This window comes from Pristis pectinata, chromosome 11 (assembly GCF_009764475.1).
Source record: "Pristis pectinata isolate sPriPec2 chromosome 11, sPriPec2.1.pri, whole genome shotgun sequence".
Classification (NCBI taxonomy): domain Eukaryota; kingdom Metazoa; phylum Chordata; class Chondrichthyes; order Rhinopristiformes; family Pristidae; genus Pristis; species Pristis pectinata.
In genome coordinates, this window is record NC_067415.1 from 44541673 (window position 1) to 44561495 (window position 19823).

Genomic DNA, 19823 nt, shown 5'->3' on the forward strand with positions numbered 1-19823 from the left:
TTGAGCATTTTCTTTTCTCTGGTGTGCTTCTGTGAGCAAGGTCATAGATTTTATTGAAAGTGAATGTTTTGAATCAGCATGGGGTCTGATTAACAGTGATGAAGCTTGGAATACCCTCATCCTATTGTGGTTGACCATACTTTCAGATCTCCTGTCCGATCCCTATTCAAAGCCTTCATTTTCATCTTCAGTGTCCACTTTCCACTTACTCTATGGCTCTGAGAGGTTTTTTTTCTGTGAGACACACAATGTAAAAAATCAGATCAAAGCCCTTCAGTCCTGCGTGTCTAGTTGTGAATGGTGATAGATGAATAAACAGCTGAAGAAAGGTGGAGGTGGATTTAACTGACCAATGTTTTGGCATTAGTTTATTGATTTATAAAATCCTCATCTAAAGATCACACCACTAATTTGTAAATGTTGCCTGAAATGGCTTAGTAAACTATAGGGTTCCAAGGCCATTAGGAATAGGCAGTAAGTGTTGCCTTTGACTATAATGCCCAGAATCTGGAAATTGAATAAGTTTTAAAAAAAATAGTTTTTATATAAACCTTATTCTTTATGTTTTACACAATGCTGACCCATTAACAGAGAATGATTTGCAGGAGACTGGTTTCAGTCAACTGGCTTCCAATGTACATATTGCTATCTTACCCAGCCAGTAGATCTGCAATTCTATAAGTACTTGCTGTCTTGATGAATAGGTGTATTTGCAAGTATTGATGTGGGAAGCTAGTATGAAATGGTCAGTCTCCTGGTACTTGAGGAGCACCAATAAAACACTGATTTGAAGTGACAGAGGTAAATGGACGTGTCCATTTAGGTAAGATACTCAATATAGTTGAGTAACAGATGAGAATCATTTTTCTTATGGTCATGTTGTTTGTGCCCTTTGTTGATGGGTCCATCTCCAAAAAGTACTAATGAATTTCAAAATGAATCAATGAGATCTCTCTGCTTAGACACAGAAAAAACTGATCCGTTCACAACATTCTCACTTCACCAAATTTGATTGTTTTTCAGATATTTTAATCATGTGTTTTAAATAATTCAGATATGCCAGGAAGTTTTGATTTTAAATTCTGCTTAATGGGTCAACAGTTTCCAGGCTCTGCTTCTGACAGCAGCCATCAGAAACTTGGATGAAAAACACTATAATGCTGGGGAAACTCAGCAAGCCAGGCAGCATCTATGCACAAAAGTAGGCGGTCAATGTTTCGGGTCAGGACCCTTCTTCAGGACTGAAGATCGGAAAAGGGGAAGCCCAATATATAGGAGGGAAAAGCAGGGCAGTGATAGGTGGACAAAAGAGGGGAGGCACCTCCCTTGATAGATTTACCTGCACCCCCCCTTAATATCATCTACTGCATTTGGAGCTCCAAGTGTGGGCTCCTCTACATTGGCAAAATCAAACGCAGACTAGGTGACCATTTCGCAGAACACCAGCGCTCCATCTGTAACCGTGATCTGCATCTCCCCTTTGCCAGTCACTTCAACTCCCCCTCCCACACCATCACTGATACGTTGGTCCTCGGCCTCCTCCACTGCCAGGAGAAGTCCAAGTGCAAACTGGAGGAACAGCACCTCATTTTCCGTCTTGGAACCTTGCAGCCTAACGGCATGAACATTTGAATTCTCCCACTTTAAGTAATCCCCTCAACAACCCCCCCCCCCCCCCCCCCCCAAACAATACCTCTTCTTCCCTTTCCTAGTCTATCTCTCATTTTTCTACCTTTTTCTCCTTACCTTTGAGCCATCCCCTGGTAGAGCTGCTCTCCCCTCCTCCCCTGCACTTGCCTATCACTATCACCACCTTATGCCCATCCCACATCCCCCCTTTTGTCCACCAATCACTGCTCTGCTTTTCTTTCCTATATATTGGGCTTCCCCTTTTCCTATCTTCAGTCCTGAAGAAGGGTCCTGACCCGAAACATTGACCGCCTGCTTTTCACTACGGATGCCGCCTGGCCTGCTGAATTCCTCCAGCATTATAGTGTTTTTCATCTGGATATTCCAACACCTGCAGTCCTTTGTTTCTGCAGGAACTTGAACCCTGTTCAATCCAGCAGTCACTGGTGCCCGTCATGGTGTGTATGATGCAAACATATTTGTTGTCCCTTGCTCGGATGATAGTGTAATCTAACCAATTGCACTGGGGCTGTTGCCATGATGTTTTGTGCTTATCCCTGGGATGAAACGGTGTTTGTTATAAGAAGGTCATGTTCCAAGCAATTTGTCAAAAGAAGGACATCTTGAAGAAGTTAGTCTTCCTTATTCCATCCTCACTGATTATGTCCCTTTCGACCCTGATATTGAAGTCACACAGGATGATCAGTTTGTGATGTGGACCAGGACTTTTGTTTTAAGGTTAATGTTGAAGTTGTGCTTGGCCTCATCTGAAGATTCCAGGTTGGGGCATGTGAATAGACAACCATAATCTATCGGAATCTCAGGTGGCGACGAGGAGGTGCACAGGAGTGAGGTAGATCGGCTGGTTGTGTGGTGTCACAACAACAACCTCGCACTCAATGTCAGCAAGACCAAGGAATTGATTGTGGACTTCAGGAAGGGGAAGTCTGGAGAACACACACCTGTCCTCATTGAGGGATCAGTGGTGGGAAGGGTGAGCAGCTTCAAGTTCCTGGGTGTCAGCATCTCTGAGGATCTGTCCTGGACCCAACACATTGATGCAATCATGAAGAAGATGCACCAGTGGCTCTACTTCATTTGGAGTTTGAGGAGACTTGGTATGTCACAAAGACTCTTGCAGACTTCTACAGATGTACGGTGGAGAGCATTCTGACTGGTTGCATCACTGCCTGGTATGGAGGCTCCAGTGTGCAGGATTGAAAGAGGCTGCAGAAGGTAGAAGACTCAGCCAGCACCCACACTCAACATTTCTGGAACAGCTTCTTTCCCACTGCCATCAGATTTCTGAACGGTCCATGAACTCTACCTCGTTATTCCTCTTTTTGCACTAATTTATTTATATTTTTGTATCTTTGTAATTTTTATGTCTTGCACTGTACTGCTGCTGCAAAACAACAAATTTCACGATATATGTCAGTGGTAATAAATCTGATTCTGATTCATAGCATGTTGATTATGTGCTGGGTGAGCCAAAGGGTCATTTGCTAATTCTGCAGAGGAAAGTTCTAAGGAGCCAGGCAAGCGCATTTTTGATGGCGAAGCTCATTTCATGAAGACGACATTCTTCTTCAGATCTGCCCTTCCACTACCTTGTTCTTTAAACTGGGCATCTCCTACCCAATGTGTCTCACTCAATGCAGCGATGTTGATGTCAAATAATCCAAGTTCAGGAGCTACGACAGTAGAGCTGTTGCGATCATCTGTGAAGATCTTGATATTCCAGATCTAAAACTTCATTTGTGGAGTGGAAACTGCCTGTGCAGAGTTTCTTTTAGCATGTGGCAGCCATTGCTTGCCAGCTATCACTTGGGCTTTACAGAGCAAGGTCTTGATCCAGTAGCATGGGGAATCAAAAAATCTTGAAACTCTGCTGCATTGTGTTAATTCTCACACATTAAAATGAGCACGTGTGGTGGTGCTATCTAGCACATGCACAATTGCTCGTAGGGACGTGGACATGGCTTGAGCATGGGAGCCCCTGCTCATTTTGTCCCAATGGTTTTCTCGAACTTTCTCACTGCAGTGTTTGACTTCACCTCCCACAAATTTCAAAGTCAAGTTTATTGTCATATACACAAGTACATGCATGCACAGGTGTAATGAAAAACTTACTTTTAGCAGCATTACAGGCACATAGCATCATATAAGCAACATTCACAAGAAAAACATAAACACAATTTTTATCAGAAAGGAAAAAAAAGTCCATTTTAGTGCAAAGTGATCAAAGTGGTTGTAGTGTTGCTAAACTCTAGTGATTAGAGTCTCCTATGGGACTGGAGCTGATGGGAAACTGTTCAACCTATGGCATCTACATTCCGCAACCAAGACCACTTGACCCTGAGTGTTTGAGCAGCAATGTGCAAAGGACACTTCTATTTGCATACGTTCAGAAGCCAAGCTCCAAGACATTATCGACTCATTCATCAGAACATGCAAGAGGTTGGGCCCGACACTTAACTGCCACAAGACTCTCGTCCTCTTCCACAAGACAAAAGTCTTGCCCCCACTGCACCATTGCCTTTCAACAATAAAGGTTTATGGTGAGATCTAGAAAAATGTGGTTTGCTTCCTATATCTCAGGAGTTGTCCCTTATTGAAGGCAGACATCATTGATGAAATGTATTTTTGGATTCAATGTGCCAGCACAGTGTGCGTTTCATTGAGGTAGAGTGTTTGAAAATCAAGTCCTCAGGACTGGCACAAAATTCATGGTCGACTGGACAGCTGTGATCCATACCATCATGAACATTTCTAACACCAGAACTATCTACAGCAGGCACTTTGGTACACTGGGAAATACCACCAATGCTATCTCTGCAAGATCTTCCAAATTCACTGGCAGGATAAGCAAACCAACGTCAGCATCCTCTCCCTGGCCAACATCCCCAGCATCGAGACTCTGGTTGCTTTGTTGGGCAGGCCACGTGACTTTCATGCCTGCACCAGACTCCTGAAACAGCCACTCTGTTCTGAGTTTTGTCATGGGAGGAGATTAAACAGTGAATAGAGATTAAAATTCAAGGTGCTCAAAGTTTCATTGAAGAAATGCAGCATCCCTACCAACTCTCTTGAATCCCCAACACATGATTGTGCAAAGAAAAGAAAGTGGGCGCATTTGGGATGGTATTGAGAACCTCAAATCTACCCCCGCAGTACTATCACTACTAGATCAGTTTAGTGTTTTTTCTGGCTATAGATTAAATCTTAATAAGAGCGAACTTTTTCCGTTAAATATGCAAACCCCATTTTACAGGCAATTACCTTTTAGATTGGTAACTGACTATTTTGTGTATTTAGGTGTTAAAATTACCAAGAAACGTAAGGGCTTACTTAAAGCTAATCTATTGCCTTTAATTGACCATGTTAAACAATTATTTACTAAATGGTCCCCACTGCCTTTATCATTGGTAGGCCGAATTAGTGCATTTAAGATGAATATTTTACCAAAATTTTTATATTTATTTCAAGCGATTCCAACTTTCGTCCCAAAATCTTTTTTTGACACTATTGATTCTAAAATTCTTTCATATATCTGGCAGAATAAAAACCCGAGGTTAAGCAAGAAATATTTACAAAAACTAAAACAGGATGGTGGTATGGCCCTGCCTAACTTCATATTATTGGGCAATTAATATCAGATAGTTAATTTTTTGGATACAAGATTCAGATGTAATTCAGTGTCCCAAATGGGTACACCTTGAGCACCAATCAGTACTTGAATTTTCATTAGTTTCTATTTTAGGAGCTTCACTCCCTTTTGTACTTGCCAAATTAAGTAAACATATGATTAACCCAATTGTTAAACATACAATACGAATATGGCTTCAATTTCATAAATTTTTTGGATTGAATAAATTTAACTTGCTAAGTCCCATTCAATCTAATTTTTTCTTTCATCCATCCAGAGTTGACTCAGCTTTTTCCATATGGAACAGGAAGGGAATAGTATGTTTTCGTGATTTATTCATTGATAACTGGTTTTCATCTTTTGAACAATTGTCTAACAAATGCAATTTACCTAGATCACACTTTTTTCGATATTTGCAGATTAGAAATTTTTTAAAAGCTACTATACCCTCTTTTCCCACACCTTACAAAACTGAAATTACGGAAAAAATTTTAGGTCTTAATCCTTATCAGAAGGGTTTGATAGCAATAATCTGTGATTTAATTATGAAAATACGTCCAGAATCACTGGACAAAATTAAGAATGAATGGGAAAGCGAACTCCAGACATCTATACCTACAGAGACATGGAAGAAAATTCTTCATTTGGTTAATACATCTTCAATGTGTGCCAGACACTCTTTGATACAGTTTAAGGTAGTTCACAGGACCCATATGTCAAAAGATAAGCTAGCCCGTTTTTATCACCATATAAGTCCTATATGTGACAAATGTAAATCGAATGTGGCTTCTTTGACACACGTTTTGGTCCTGTCCTCTTGGGGAAAAATATTGGAAAGACATTTTTAACATTATTTCAAATGTATTGAATATTGATTTACAACCTCACCCTATCACTGCAATTTATGGATTACCAAGGATAGAGTCTGGCCATTTATCTGCTTCCGCTAACCGTATGATTGCCGTTGCTACATTAATGGCCAAACGATCCATTTTGCTTAAATGGAAGGATCCAATACCCCCTACTACTTTTCAATGGTTCTCTCAAACCATATCATGTTTAAACTTGGAAAAAATTAGGAGTGGTACCGTTGATCCTTCACTTAAATTTGAAGATATTTGGAGTCCATTTATTCAACATTTTCACATGATGTAGATCCCCTTTCAATAACTTTCCAATTTAGAGGAACGGAGTTGATGACATAATATTGCTCTGTTTCTACTGAGAAATTTCAGTCCAGTCTTTTTTGTTTTTTTTGAAATTTTTCTGTTAAGTTTGGTTTGATATATTGTTTATAATTTTTCTTATTGATTTGGGGATTTTTTTCTTACTTTTCTTTTACATATATATAATAAATCTTTTTCTTTCCTTTCTTTTATGTTATATTCATTTACTAAGAGATTGTGGGATCTACAGTTTTTTTTTATATTTTAATGTTCTTTATGATTATGCCATGATTGTTCTCCTGATGTCTTTGTATTACATGTACAAACATTGATGTTATATATTAATCTGTATTAATTTGAAAACTAATAAAAAGATTGAAAAAGAAAAGAAAGAGAACCTCAAAGTCTTGCTCTGCGAGCACAGAGAAGCACTGTGTAAGCTGCAGAAAGAGTGCATCACCTCATAATCTATCCTTGTCCACCCTATCTGCCACTACCTTGCCCATCTGTAGAAGAGTGTGCAGTTCCCACTTTGGTATCATTTGCACCTCAACCCACATAACCAGAGTAGAAACAAGTCATTCTCAGTCACTAGACCCTAGCAACTTAAAACTCCAAGGCATGAAGTGAATAACTATATAGTCATGTGGTGATGGTACAGTTGTAAATGAAAATAATTCATTAATATCTATGCTGACTAAATTAAAATGTGCAACAGCCATGCCATTGATTAGCATCTATTAAAGTAGAAAATAAAGCACTTTTATGCTGTTCATTCAGTTATTGGTTCATTTTGCCATGACAGAGAGGAAATAATAAATGTTTCTTTAATTATTGACAGTTGCATTCTGCATTTTCCATGTGCCATGGTAGTGTAGTTTAGAGAACACTAATTCTGTGAGTCAATGAACAGTTAAGCTTGATGTTGCACGTGCTATGCTATATGTAGCTTTTTATTCCTCCACCATACAAGGGTGTGGATTTGCTGTTGTCTCAACTGTGTTTTGCTCCACTGAAGGTCCTTTGACAATTGGTGCAAAGAATAACAATGTGTGATAACCTTCAGAAAATAGTCATTCAGAACGACGTATTGTAAGGAATATAGAAAACTTGAAATGAGATTCTGCCCCACCTCTTCCTTGCTATTCTCTTGACTACTATTTAAAGTATGTGGCTATTCTCTTCATTCAGTGCATGCTGGGTACACTTGTCAATGCTGTTTTCATTTGCAAAGGCAGTACAGTGTGGGAAGGAACAAACTTAAATAAAGCTGTATAGTCTTCAGGCCGAATGACAACTATTTGCCTCTTTGTTCACTTAATAGATATCTTTGAGCGTTGGAGTGAATGGAGGTGGAGCTGATTAAAGTAGTAACATTGGCTCAAGTGATGCAATGGTCTTTATTTGTCCTCTTGATTACTCAATGAATACACATTATTTATTGCTGAGAACTTGCTGAATGAAAGTTACAATGCCATAAATACTGCAAAATTAAATCAGTAAGTTTATAATGCAAGTTTTAAAAAGACTTAGGTGGGGCAAACCATTTGAGGGTACATTTTACTCTGCATCTGGTAGGCATGCCAAATTTTATGATCCTTTATTAGATATGAAGAGAAAAAATAAAATATACTGAAGACAGAGCTTACGTAGTGTCTTATTACACAAGGAGCTGAAGCCCTCAATTGAATTTTGTACAATTTTCCTCACCAGTGAGGCTGCAATTATTCAGCATGCTCTTTAGTTCTATTGTGGATTAAGTTGCCTGCATCCAAACAAACTTGAAAGTTACCATTAATTTTGATTAGCATTTCTGCACTAATACTCACTAGAATTTCTAAAATAATGCAGCCATTGTTCTTGAAACATGTGCTGGTTCCATCAGTCACTCTTTGTCTAAACATAAGATTAATTTAGATCATAAAATGTGTTCCTTAGATTATTTGTTGTATTCAAGGGTCAAATCAGTGACACAAAAATGCTGAAGTCTTGAATAGGTTTTATAATCAATAGCTTTTAGGAATCTTTAAAAAAAATTCAACTCTAACTAAATGTTAACAAAGGAAAGGTCCTTTCCATCCTCAATCACTCCAGCCATAGAAGAAAATTTCCATATAATATCCTTCAGTTAGTAATACAGAATTTTTCAAATAATGACTTTTACATCTGCAGCTTCTAGATATGTCAATAGCATGCAAAGCAATTCACAAATGTAAAGGAATGCACTTCACACTATGAGACATAGTGGGAAAAACTTTTTTTTGCCACAGCATTAATATCTCTCAGAAAAATAGATATGGGGTGGGAAAGTGAGTCAGTTGACTTCAAGGAAGGATTAATCTAGAGTAGCATTAGTATTGGTGAATGTAAAATTGGCTCAAGATGCAATGGTCTTTATTTGCCCTCTTGATTTTTCAATGCTGATAATTTAATGAATTGCTGAAAATTTAATTGCTGAAAATTATAATGCCATAAACAGTGCAAAGTTAAATCGGTAAGTTTTAAAAAGAATTTTCCCTTTTGCATACAATGTAGTTCGTCTACTGAGATAGTCAGTGTTTATTTGCAGGTGGTAAATTGGTTTATCATTGTCACATGTATCGAGGTACAGTGGAAAAACTTGTTTTGCATATAGATCAATTCATTACACAGCACGTTGAGGTAGTACAAGGGAAAACGATAATAATGCAGAATACAGTGTTACAGTTACAGAGAAAGTGCAGGCAGACAATAAGGTGCAAGGTAATAATGAAGTAGATTGTGAGGTCAAGAGTCCATCTTATCGTACTAGGGAATAGTACAGTGTCTGAAGGAACAAAATTAAAAATGTATTGTCTTCAGGCTGAATCACAACTGTTTGCCTCTTTGTTCACTTGATAGATATCTTTCAGCATTTGAGTGAATTGAAATGGAGCTGATGATAGTAGTAATATTAGGTGAAATTGGCTCAAGAGATGCATTGGAAATGCAGGAGATTCAATAGTCATAATAGTGGGATAGAAGCTGTCCTTGAGTCTGGTGGTACGTGCTTTCAGGTTTTTATATGCTGGCTGCTTTACCGAGGCAGTGAGAAGTGTAAGACAGAGTCCATAGTGGGGAGGCTGTACATATGGATTATTATATTTCAAGATTTCCATTTTCCATGACTTCCCAATTTTCTTTTGGTTAAAGGCAAGGAAGTGCATTCTTACATGGTGTTGTAGAATTATCTTGCCCCTCCCTTGGAAAACAATGATTTTACTTATCTGCAAGCAGTCACTGAAAAGGAAGTCTGAGGTTGCCTGACCTGTAATAATGGCTGATTATGTCACTTATGATGTGATGGGAAGTTTTATTGCCAACTGATTTGTCTGATTATTTTTTGCATGTGATTTTTTTTTGCCATTCCCTTTGACCTAGTGAAGTTATCACAGATGTTTAAAGCCTATCTTTTGTCAGTTTGTAATGGGTCCAGGTGGCCTCCTCTTTTCCTTTTCAGAAAGGAAGCTGTACTTGTTGTGCTAATCTTCTTAGTGACACAGAACACATCAAGTGTGCAGTTTCTATCAAGAATCTGTGATACTACCCTTTCAAGGCCTACAGATTTGGCATGTATTTGAATAGCTTTGACATGTGATGTAGTTGTATAAGTACCAGTGTATTTAAAAAGATCTCTTGCATGTATAGAAAGAAAAGCTCACACACCAGTGATTCTCAATGGAAAAAAGAAGCTTAACTGGATTTACAGACTCTTCTGTTTGGCTGAAACATCCTTAAAAATGTTGGTGGTAAGGCTGATGAAAGAAAGCAATTTCAAAGAATACAAAAGCTTGTGTAGGGTACTCCGTCTTCTGTTGCAGTGGGTTTGTAGAAGAAATAGAGCTTGAGGTTGCCATGGAAGTTGGATAATTTAAGTGAATTCACAACAGCTCCATTAAGATTACATGACATTGTATGGAAGTATTCTTCCTTCAGACAGGTGTATAATTACTTGTGTTATGTTACTCGTATTTGCTAGAAAACAATTGTTCTTCTGTTTGTAGTTTCTGCATTTACTTGGTCTGAGTCCTACTCGTATACCATCTGTATTTAGCTGTGAGTTGCCTATGTCATAGTTACAGTTAGGAACAATCAATGAACCTCCTTTTAGTGAATCTGGGAATGTGACCTTCAAGATGTAGTCATGCTTTCTGTGACCTTGTCTGTATTATAGAGTTCTGCAATTGGAAAAGTTAATTATGAAATTTTATTAAAAATCACAATTGGTTTTCCTCAATTTGCATTATTTCATGTTTCTGACTGCTTATGAATGTCTTTGTGTAACTTAATAACAAACCAGTTAATGATGACAAATTTACTGAGGTTGAAATATGATTGCCTGCCAGCCAATTGTGTTTTTAAGTGGGTCCACAATATTGTCACATTTGTAACAATACTTGTTCTGTATTTGGATGTTTTTTTAAAAATTATTCAACACTTTAGTTTTGTTGGAGGATTGTTTGGATATTTTTAAAAACGTGAGCACTTTTTCAAACAAAAAACTATAATATGAGTTGTTACTTAAAACCAAACTTTCCCTGATGGATTTTAAGATCAAAAAATTAATGTTTGAATCTGCAGCATAATTTCAGTGCATTAATGAACTGTATAGGCAGAAAATAAAACTAGTCTTCGGGATGTTCCCAAGTGATTAGTTTTGGAGATTTGTAACAAAATTGGGGGTGGCAATAAATGGTTGCCATTGCTCACATCCTGTAGGTGAGTAAGTGAAGAAAATCCAGTCTTGTACTTTTGTAGGTTGATGAGTTGAATTATGATGGGTTCTCTATGTTGTTTAAGAAAGTTAACATTTCCCATAATATGTTTTAATGCTTCTCTCCATCCTGCCATCTGTTCTGTGCAAACTTAAAAAAGTAGTTTGCAGGTTTGTAGCAAACCTGGCAAACATTTATCAAATAAAAATCTGGTAGGCAAGATAATAATGCTACAAAGTAATTAGTTACACCTCAGTTTTGGATGACAGTGTTGAGCAGTCAGTCACCCAGAATTTTTTTTTATATTTCAAAACTTGACTTTATTCATAATGAAATATATATCACCCCCAATGGAAGAAACAGTGCAAAAAACTTTTACATTCATGGTCATTACATTCAGTAGTGTTAATTTTTTTTAAAAAAGCACAAACATAGCACGATTGCCACTCGCATGGCTCCCTGTGGTGATACCCCTTTCAATGTTCGAGGGGCTTTCCCACCCTGTCTCACCCTGCCCCTTCCTGTGTGGTAGCAATAGGATCCTACACTATACACTAGGTCCTTCCCCGCAGGGAATTAGCATTGGCTGAACTGAGCTTCAGTGCATCCCTCATCACATACTCCTGCCTGGAATGTGCCAGTCGGCAGCATTCTCTTACAGACACCTCGCTGTGTTGGAAGACCAACATGTTTCGGGCAGACCAAAGGGAGTCTTTCACCGAGTTGATGACCTTCCAGCAGCACTTGATGTCTGTCTTGGTGTGTGACCCCGGGGACAGCCTGTAGATCAGAGAGTCCTCTGTCACGCAGCTGCTGGGGTTGAACCGGGACACAGACCCTTGCATCCGCTTCCATGCTCCCTTAGCAAATCCACTCTGCAATGAGGTGGGTGACCGTTCCTTCCCTACTGCAGCTGTCCTGGGGGCAGCGTCCATTGGGGGTGATATGTCATCTGCAGAGGAAACCTCTGACTGGGAGGGCACCTCTCACTGCCAGCCAAGCCAGGTCTTGGTGCTTGTTGGTCAGATCTAGTGATGAAGCGTCCTGCCAGATGGGTTGGACAGTTTGCTCAGGGAACAAACCCACAGAATCCATAGTGTCTCTGTCCCACAATGTTTACAGTACGTTCTGCGCTGATCACTGCTTGATGGACTTGTGGTCAAAGGTGTTTACTTGGAAGTACTCTTCCACAAAGGGCAGGTAGTGCAGCAACGTCCAGCTGACTGGGACATTGTGCAGTAGAGGGGCCAGGTCTATCCTCTGCGGCACCAGGGACATGTAGAACCTCAGCACGTGGAGGCACGTGGTGCCCATATATTTTGGATCCACACACTGTCTGGTATAGCCACACACAAAAGTTGTCATCAGGTTGAGAGCAACTTTGGGTACACTTTTGCCCCCATTCTCTGAGAACTTGTGCAGCGTGACCCATTGGACTCGCTCCATCTTGGACCCCCAGATAAACTGGAAGACGTCCTGGGTGATTATCAAGGCAGAGGAGCGGGGAGCAGGCCACACCTGCGCTAAGTGCAGCAGCCCTCAGTGCATATCGCACCTGATGACCAAGTTCTTCCCAGTTATTGACAGAGAATGCCATTCCAGTTTTTGTTTTACCTTCCCAATCCGCTTCAGCCAATTTTTGTTATACGCCTCAGCCCCTCCAAACCAGGCCCCTTGCATCTTCAGGTAGTCAGACCTGGCAGTGAAGGGGACATTGGATCAGTCGGAGCAGTTAGCGAAGAGCATGGCCTCGCTGCTCTTGCGGTTGACTCTGGCCCCCGATGCTAACTCAAACTGGTCGCAGATGCTAATCAATCTGCAAATTGACTATAGATCTGAGCAGAAGACGGCGACATCGTCCATGTACAGGGAGGTTTTTACTTGTGTGGCTCCACTGCCTGGCAACGTCACCCCTCTTGTGCTCTCGTCTTCCCTGATAGAATTGGCAAAGGGTTGCATGCAGCACAAACAAGATGGGAGAGTGGACAACCCTGCTGACTCCAGACTTGATGGGGAAGCTTTGTCTCCCACCCATTGATTTGGATTGCACTGTGGATATCTGTGTAGAGCAGTTGGATCCAATTTCTGATTCCCTTCCCAAAACCCATTTTGGAGAACATGTCTATCATGTACATATGGGATATCCTGTCAAAGGCCTTCTCCTGGTCCAAGCTGACCAGGCAGGCATCCACCCCTCTGTCCTGCATGTAGACAATGGTCTCCTTGAGCAGTGCAAGGCTGTCAGAGATTTTCCTGCCTGGTACGGCACAGGTGGATCACCTGTCCCAGAGCAGACTTGACCCGGTTGGCAATGAACTTGGACAGGATCTTAGAATCTGCATTCAACAATGAAATGGGTCTCCAATTCCTGATGTCCTCCCTCTCCCCACTTCTGCTTGTTGATGAGAGTAATAATGCCCTTCCTCATGGAGTCTGACATGCTGCCAGCCAGAAGTATAGCATCATACACTTCCAGCAGGTCCGGGCCCATCCAGTCCCGGAGCCGAGTACGACTCTGCTGGTAAGCCGTCGGTTCTGGGAGTTTTATTTGTGCCAAGGGAATGGATGGAGCCAGTCAACTTCTCCAGGATCAGTGGTTGATCCAGACTTTCCCGCTTGCCATCACCTAACACCTTCATGATAGAGGACAGGAAGTTCTGGGAGGCTGTGCTGTCTGTGGCCTTTCTGTAATACAGATCAGCATAGAAGGATTTGCAGATTCTCAGTATGTTTGTCTGTGAGGATGTTACTGAGCTGTCCTCTTCCTTAAGGCTGTGGATCACAGAGCTCCAATGGTCCATTAAACAAATTTGCCCACAGTAACTCTTGGCATAGCATGTTAAAGTGAGAACACTTTCAAAATGTGCGCTAGCAAGGGCACTGCTCCCCTCCTTGACTTTCAAAACAAACATTGAACATGTTAATTACATACATCTACATGCACTTATGCATGTTTGCTTGTGCAAATTTAAATTCCTGTTATATCCCTCCAGCCACTTTATGGGAATGAGGCTCAAGGCATTCTGTGAGGAGTAATAGGACTTTTCTTTCATGATCTTTTGCTATTATAGAGAGTGTATATCACTGATTGAATAAGTTAGAAGAGGATTGTGGGGGTTGGGGCAGGGTAGTAGAGGATCAGAAAGACTATTGTGGTGTCTTGTGTGGAGATGAGATCTGGAGTGATGAAACACAGATGATCATGGTGGGCATGGGAGATAGCTGAGAATGCTATCAGCAAGGGGATCTGGCAGGGGATCAATAATGGTGGAGTATTGCAGATCCTTGTAGCAGACCAGCTAAGGCTGAGCTCTAATTAAGACTTGATTCAGAAAGTCTCATGGGCCTTGCCCAGGGTCTTCTGCATGCTAGGGCTTCACGTGCATGGAAGTGCCAGTAATAATTCTGACTTGCACTCTTCTGCTTTGACTTGAAAATGGTGCTCGAAATTCAGAAATTTGGGCATCCCTGATTTGAAGCAAAAACTAAACAGCATAGATTCACAGGGCTGATGCCAAGGATGGCGGACTATAATTAAGTGACAAATACAAGATATTTGAAAAATTTCATAACAATTGACTCGAGAAAAACTTTTAATAGTGGAAGCTTTTGATGAAATGAATAGTGTAAACCTGGTTCCTCAGATTGGGAAGTTGATCATTGGGCATGGTCAGTTTAAACTGTGACTGAGAGAATAAGGAGGATTGCAGGAGGTAGCCACTTCTGTACGTTGTGTAACTGAAGCAGGGACCATTAAATCTTTTAAGGGTAAAGTGGGTAAATAATTTGAGACAGTTTCACAAGGGGAGAGAGCAGAACAGTGAAACTAGTCCTAAGAATATCGTAAAGTTATCAAAGATTTGCAGTTTCTCCTCTCAGGATCAGGGAGTCAGTTTTACTGTTTAGGAGAATTTGGCCACGTCTGTTTCTGCCTGGGTGTTGGTCTTTTTATTTAAGTTGGACTCTCAGACTACCTGAGTGTAAGTGCCAGGAAAGCAGTGCATTGATGGTGGTACTCTGAAGCTGAGTGTGATATTCAGCATAAACATAAAATTCCTGTTGCTCAGCAAGAGTTTTCTTAAAACTCCTGTCACTACTTTTAAACTATGTCCGACAATAGTAGACTTTATGCAATGGGAAGGGAGAGGAAGCTTTTTAACTTTTGATAAACTTCCAATAAGATGTCTAGAAAATGAACATAGTTGCATTTCATAGAGATTGTGAAGATTTCAACACCCTTGCAGGCTGATCAGAAATCTTGCTTAATTTATTTAAAAATTAAAATGCTTTATATTTGGAAACTGTTGTATTCATACTTGTGCTAGACACCGCATCCAGCTTCAGAATAACAAACTCCTGGTTGTATATTCAGGTTAACAGGGTACAAATTTCAAAACAAAAATGAATCACATGTGCCATGATGCTCTGGAGTAAAAATGGAGAATTTTGTTTCTACGACATTTTATTATGTAATTTATGAGTTTAAGTGCAGTGTGCATTATTACAGAATGGTATCCATTTAAGCATCAAGCCTTTGTACTCTTTGTTCACAGGCAACAGAAAGTATATTTCGAATGGCTGTAACAAGGGGTCTTATCACACCAGTTAAGCATGGGGAGGTAAGAATTTATTACAATATTTGTTTACTGTCATTTAAACTTTAACTGAATTATTTCCTAAAGTAGCTATATCATTATATGTTAAATCAGCAGGATAAATTCAAAGTAGGTCAAAGAAATGGGTTAAAAAAGGTCAAAGGGTGATCAAACAGATGGGAATTTGGTGACTTGGAAGTGACATTTAAGTCTTAAAGATTTTTATCAGTTGCCTGATCCATTCCTGTGTTGTGGATGGGAGAGTTGTGGTGGAGCCAGGGTAAAGAAGAATGGATTCAAACCAAGGCTGTGGCATCCTTGATCAATATAATGTGGCAGGTTTTTGTTTGACTTTTTTTTAATGTCTTCATCATCTACCTAACTTGTACATAAAGCAGGATGTCAGTTCAAACCTAAATTGATCAGTGAAAAGTGCAACTAATATGAATGTCTAAATAGATGTTGCTATATTTTAGAATCTAGGTTGATTTTTAAGTAAATTGGTTTATTATTGTCACATGTTTCAAGGTACAGTGAAAAACTTTGTTTTGCATGCCATCTGTACAGATCATTTCATTACAACAGTGCATTGAGGTAGTACAAAGGAAAACCATAACAGAATGTAGAATAAAGTGTTACAGTTACAGAGAAAGTGCAGTGCAGGTAGACAACAAGGTGCAAGGCCATAACGAGGTAGATTGTGAGGTCAAGAGTCCATTTTATTGTACTAGGGGACCGTTCAATAGTCTTATAACAGAAGGATAGAAGCTGTCCTTGATTAAGTTCAGACTGTCCTGCAAAAAATTGCTTGTCTCTTAATTCTGAGCTTCATAAAATCACCAAATGATGCATGTAATTTTTTTTCCTTTTATTTATTTGTTCACGGGGCAAGGCCAGCTTTTATTGTCCTTTCCTAATTTCCTCCTGCAGTTTAAGAGTCAACCACATTGATGGATTTGAAGTTAAACTTAGGCCAGATCAGATGTGGATGGCAGATTTCTTCCCTGAAGGAAATTGGTTGATTCATGATAACTATGACTGAACCTAGCTTTATGAGGATATGAATCTGGAGCAGGAGTAGATCACTCAGCCTCTCAAGTCTGCTCCAAATTCATGTCCAAATAAATCTAGTTTCAGTCATAGTTAGTAAGATTGTGGCTGATCTGATTATAACCCCAACTCTGCCTTCCCATCTACCCATGATAACTTTTACTCCTTGTTTATCAAGTATCTATTTACCTCTGTTTTTAAAAATATCCAGACTGTTTTCACTCTTCTCACCCTTTAAGGAAGAGAATTCCAAAGACACATGATCCACTGAGAGAAACAAAATTACTTATAAGAGTGACCTCTCATTTTAAAACAGTTACGTCCCGCCATTCTAGATTCTCCCACAAAAGGAAAGGCCATTTCAATGTCCACCATGTCAAGACCCGTCAAGGTATTAGATGTTACAATCAAATTCCCTCTCACTCTTCTGACTTCCAGCAGATACAATGTAGTTTGTCGAATCTTTCCATGCAAGACATCCTACCCATTCCACGTTTTAGTTTAGTAATCCTCCTTTGAACTGCTCCCAACACATTTACATCCTTCCTTGAGTAAGGAGACCAATACTCTAAACAGTCATCCAGATTCTGTTTCATCAGTGGCTTATACAACTGAAGCATAACCTCTTGACTTTTACATTCTGTTCCCCCTTGCAATAAATGATAACATTCTGTTAGCTCTCTGAGTTAAGTGCTGTATCTTCAGTGATTCAAGCATTAGGACATCCAGGTCCTTCTGTGTCTTAGAACTTCATTATTATTTCTTGAATGATATAGAATGAGGCTATTTGACAATCAAGTCAATGCCGCCTCTCTGGGCAATCAACATCAATCCCATTTCCACATTTATTTCATTGTAATCTATTTCCTCTCATAAGTCTATCAACTCCATCCAATTTCTCCCACTACACACGTACAATAGGGATAGTTTTGAGTCACCAATTAATCTACCAACCAGCATGTCTTTGATATGTGGGAAGAAATAGAAGTACCTGGTAGAAACCTTCGCAATCTCTTGCCACTTAGATAATGTTTTTTATTTATCATGTTTTCCTGCCAAAATGGACAACTTTACATTTTCTCACTATTATATTCCATTTGCTCACTTGGTTAACCTACTGTGTAGCCTCCTTGTATCCTGTTCATAGCTCATTTTCTTACCCATCTTTAAATCATCAGCGAATTCAGCAACCATAGTTTTTTGTCTGCTCCAGATCATTCATGAAAATGGTAAAAAAAAGTTGAGGCTTCGGCCAGATACCTGTGGTACACCATGCAATACATCTCGCTAACCAAAAAAAGGACCAGTTTATGCCTACTTGCTGCTTTCTTTTAGCCAGCCAAACTTGTAGTCACACCAATATATTATCTCCTACACCAGGTAGTTTTATTTTCTGCACTAACTTTTGATGTGTCACCTTATCGAATGCCTTCTGGAAATCTATATACTATACCAGTTGCCCTTTATCTACAACACATGTGACTACTTCAGAGTACTCCAGTAATATTTTTGGTTTGAACAATGTATATGAAAATTCAAGTCACCCACCATTATATTATTACCTCTGTTACAAAATCATTCTGTTTCTTAATTAATATTCTAACTCCACTATTAGGGAGCCTAAGGTTTGCTCCCACTAATCATTTTTTTCTTTGCTTTTTCTGATTTCTACCCAAGTGATTTTAGTTACTGATCTGAGCCATGATCATTTCTGGTTACTGTTCTAATGTCATTTTTTTTAAATGGGAGATAACCACTTCCTTATTCATTTAGCTGTCTTTTGGAAACAGCAAGTATCCTGGAGATTCGGTTCCTGAATTTGGCCACCTAGCAATGATATCTCTGAAATGCCTATAGACCATTGGTATACCACAGGGACTGGTGCTGGGTCCGTTGTTGTTAATCATCTATATTAATGATTTGGATGGTAATGTAGTAAACTGGATCAGTAAATCTGCAGATGACACCAAGATTGGGAGTGTGGTGAACAGCGAGAAAAGCTATCAAAGCTTGCAAAGTGATCCGGACCAGCTGGGAAAATGGGTTGAAAAGTGGCAGATGGAATTTAATGCAGACAAGTGTGAGGTGATGCACTTTTGGAGGACAAACCAGGGTAAGTCTTGCATAAGGAATGGTAGTGCACTGGGGTGTGCAGTAGAACAAAGGGACCTGGGAATACAGATCCATAATTCCTTGAAAGTGGCATCGCAGGTAGATAGGGTCGTGAAGAGAGCTTTTGGCACATTGGCTTTCATAAATCAGGGCATTGAGTACAGGAGTTGGGATGTTATGTTGACGTTGTAAAGACGTTGGTGAGGCCAAACTTAGAGTATTGTGTGCAGTTCTGGTCACATACCTAGAGGAAAGATATTAATAAGCTTGAAAGAGTACATAGAAAATTTACACGGATATTGTCAGGACTTGAGGACCTGAGTAACAGGGATAGGTTGAATAGGTTAGGACTTTATTCCCCGGAGTGCAGGACAATGAGGGGAGATCCTATAGAAGTATACAGAATTATGAGGGGTATAGATAGGGTGAATGCATGTGGGTTTTTTCCCCTCAGGTTAGGTGAAACTAGAACTAGAGGACATAGGTTTAGAGTGAAAGGGGAATCTGAGGGGGAGCTATTTCACTCAGGGTGGTGCGAGTGTGGAATGAGCTGCCAGTGGAAGTGGTAGATGCGGGTTCAATTGTAACATTTAAGAGAAGTTTGGATAGGTGCATGGATGAGAGAGGTCTGGAGGTGGTCCGGGTGCAGGTAGATGGGACTAGGCAGAAAACCAGGCCAGCATGGACTAGGTGGGCTGAAGGGCTGTTTCTGTGCTGTAGTACTCTATGACCATAACCACTTACTTCTGTGCTGTTGATTCATCTATCCTGTTACAAATACTTTGTGTATTTAGATAAAAAGACTTTATTTTTGCCAGTCCCATTTTTCCCTCCTTTGACTGAATCCTTGCTATATACTTGTCCTATCCTATTACACTTTGCCTATATT

At 39.8% G+C, this 19823-nt stretch overlaps 1 protein-coding gene across 1 annotated transcript in view; it reads left to right on the plus strand.

Moving 5' to 3' along the window:
• The window catches only part of tmem135 (transmembrane protein 135), a 307781-nt gene that overhangs the window by 143166 nt on the left and 144792 nt on the right, over positions 1 to 19823 (plus strand). The window contains exon 5 of the mRNA XM_052026561.1: positions 15731 to 15796. Within this exon, the coding sequence (XP_051882521.1) occupies positions 15731 to 15796 (66 nt within the window). The remainder of the gene's footprint in view (positions 1 to 15730; positions 15797 to 19823) is intronic.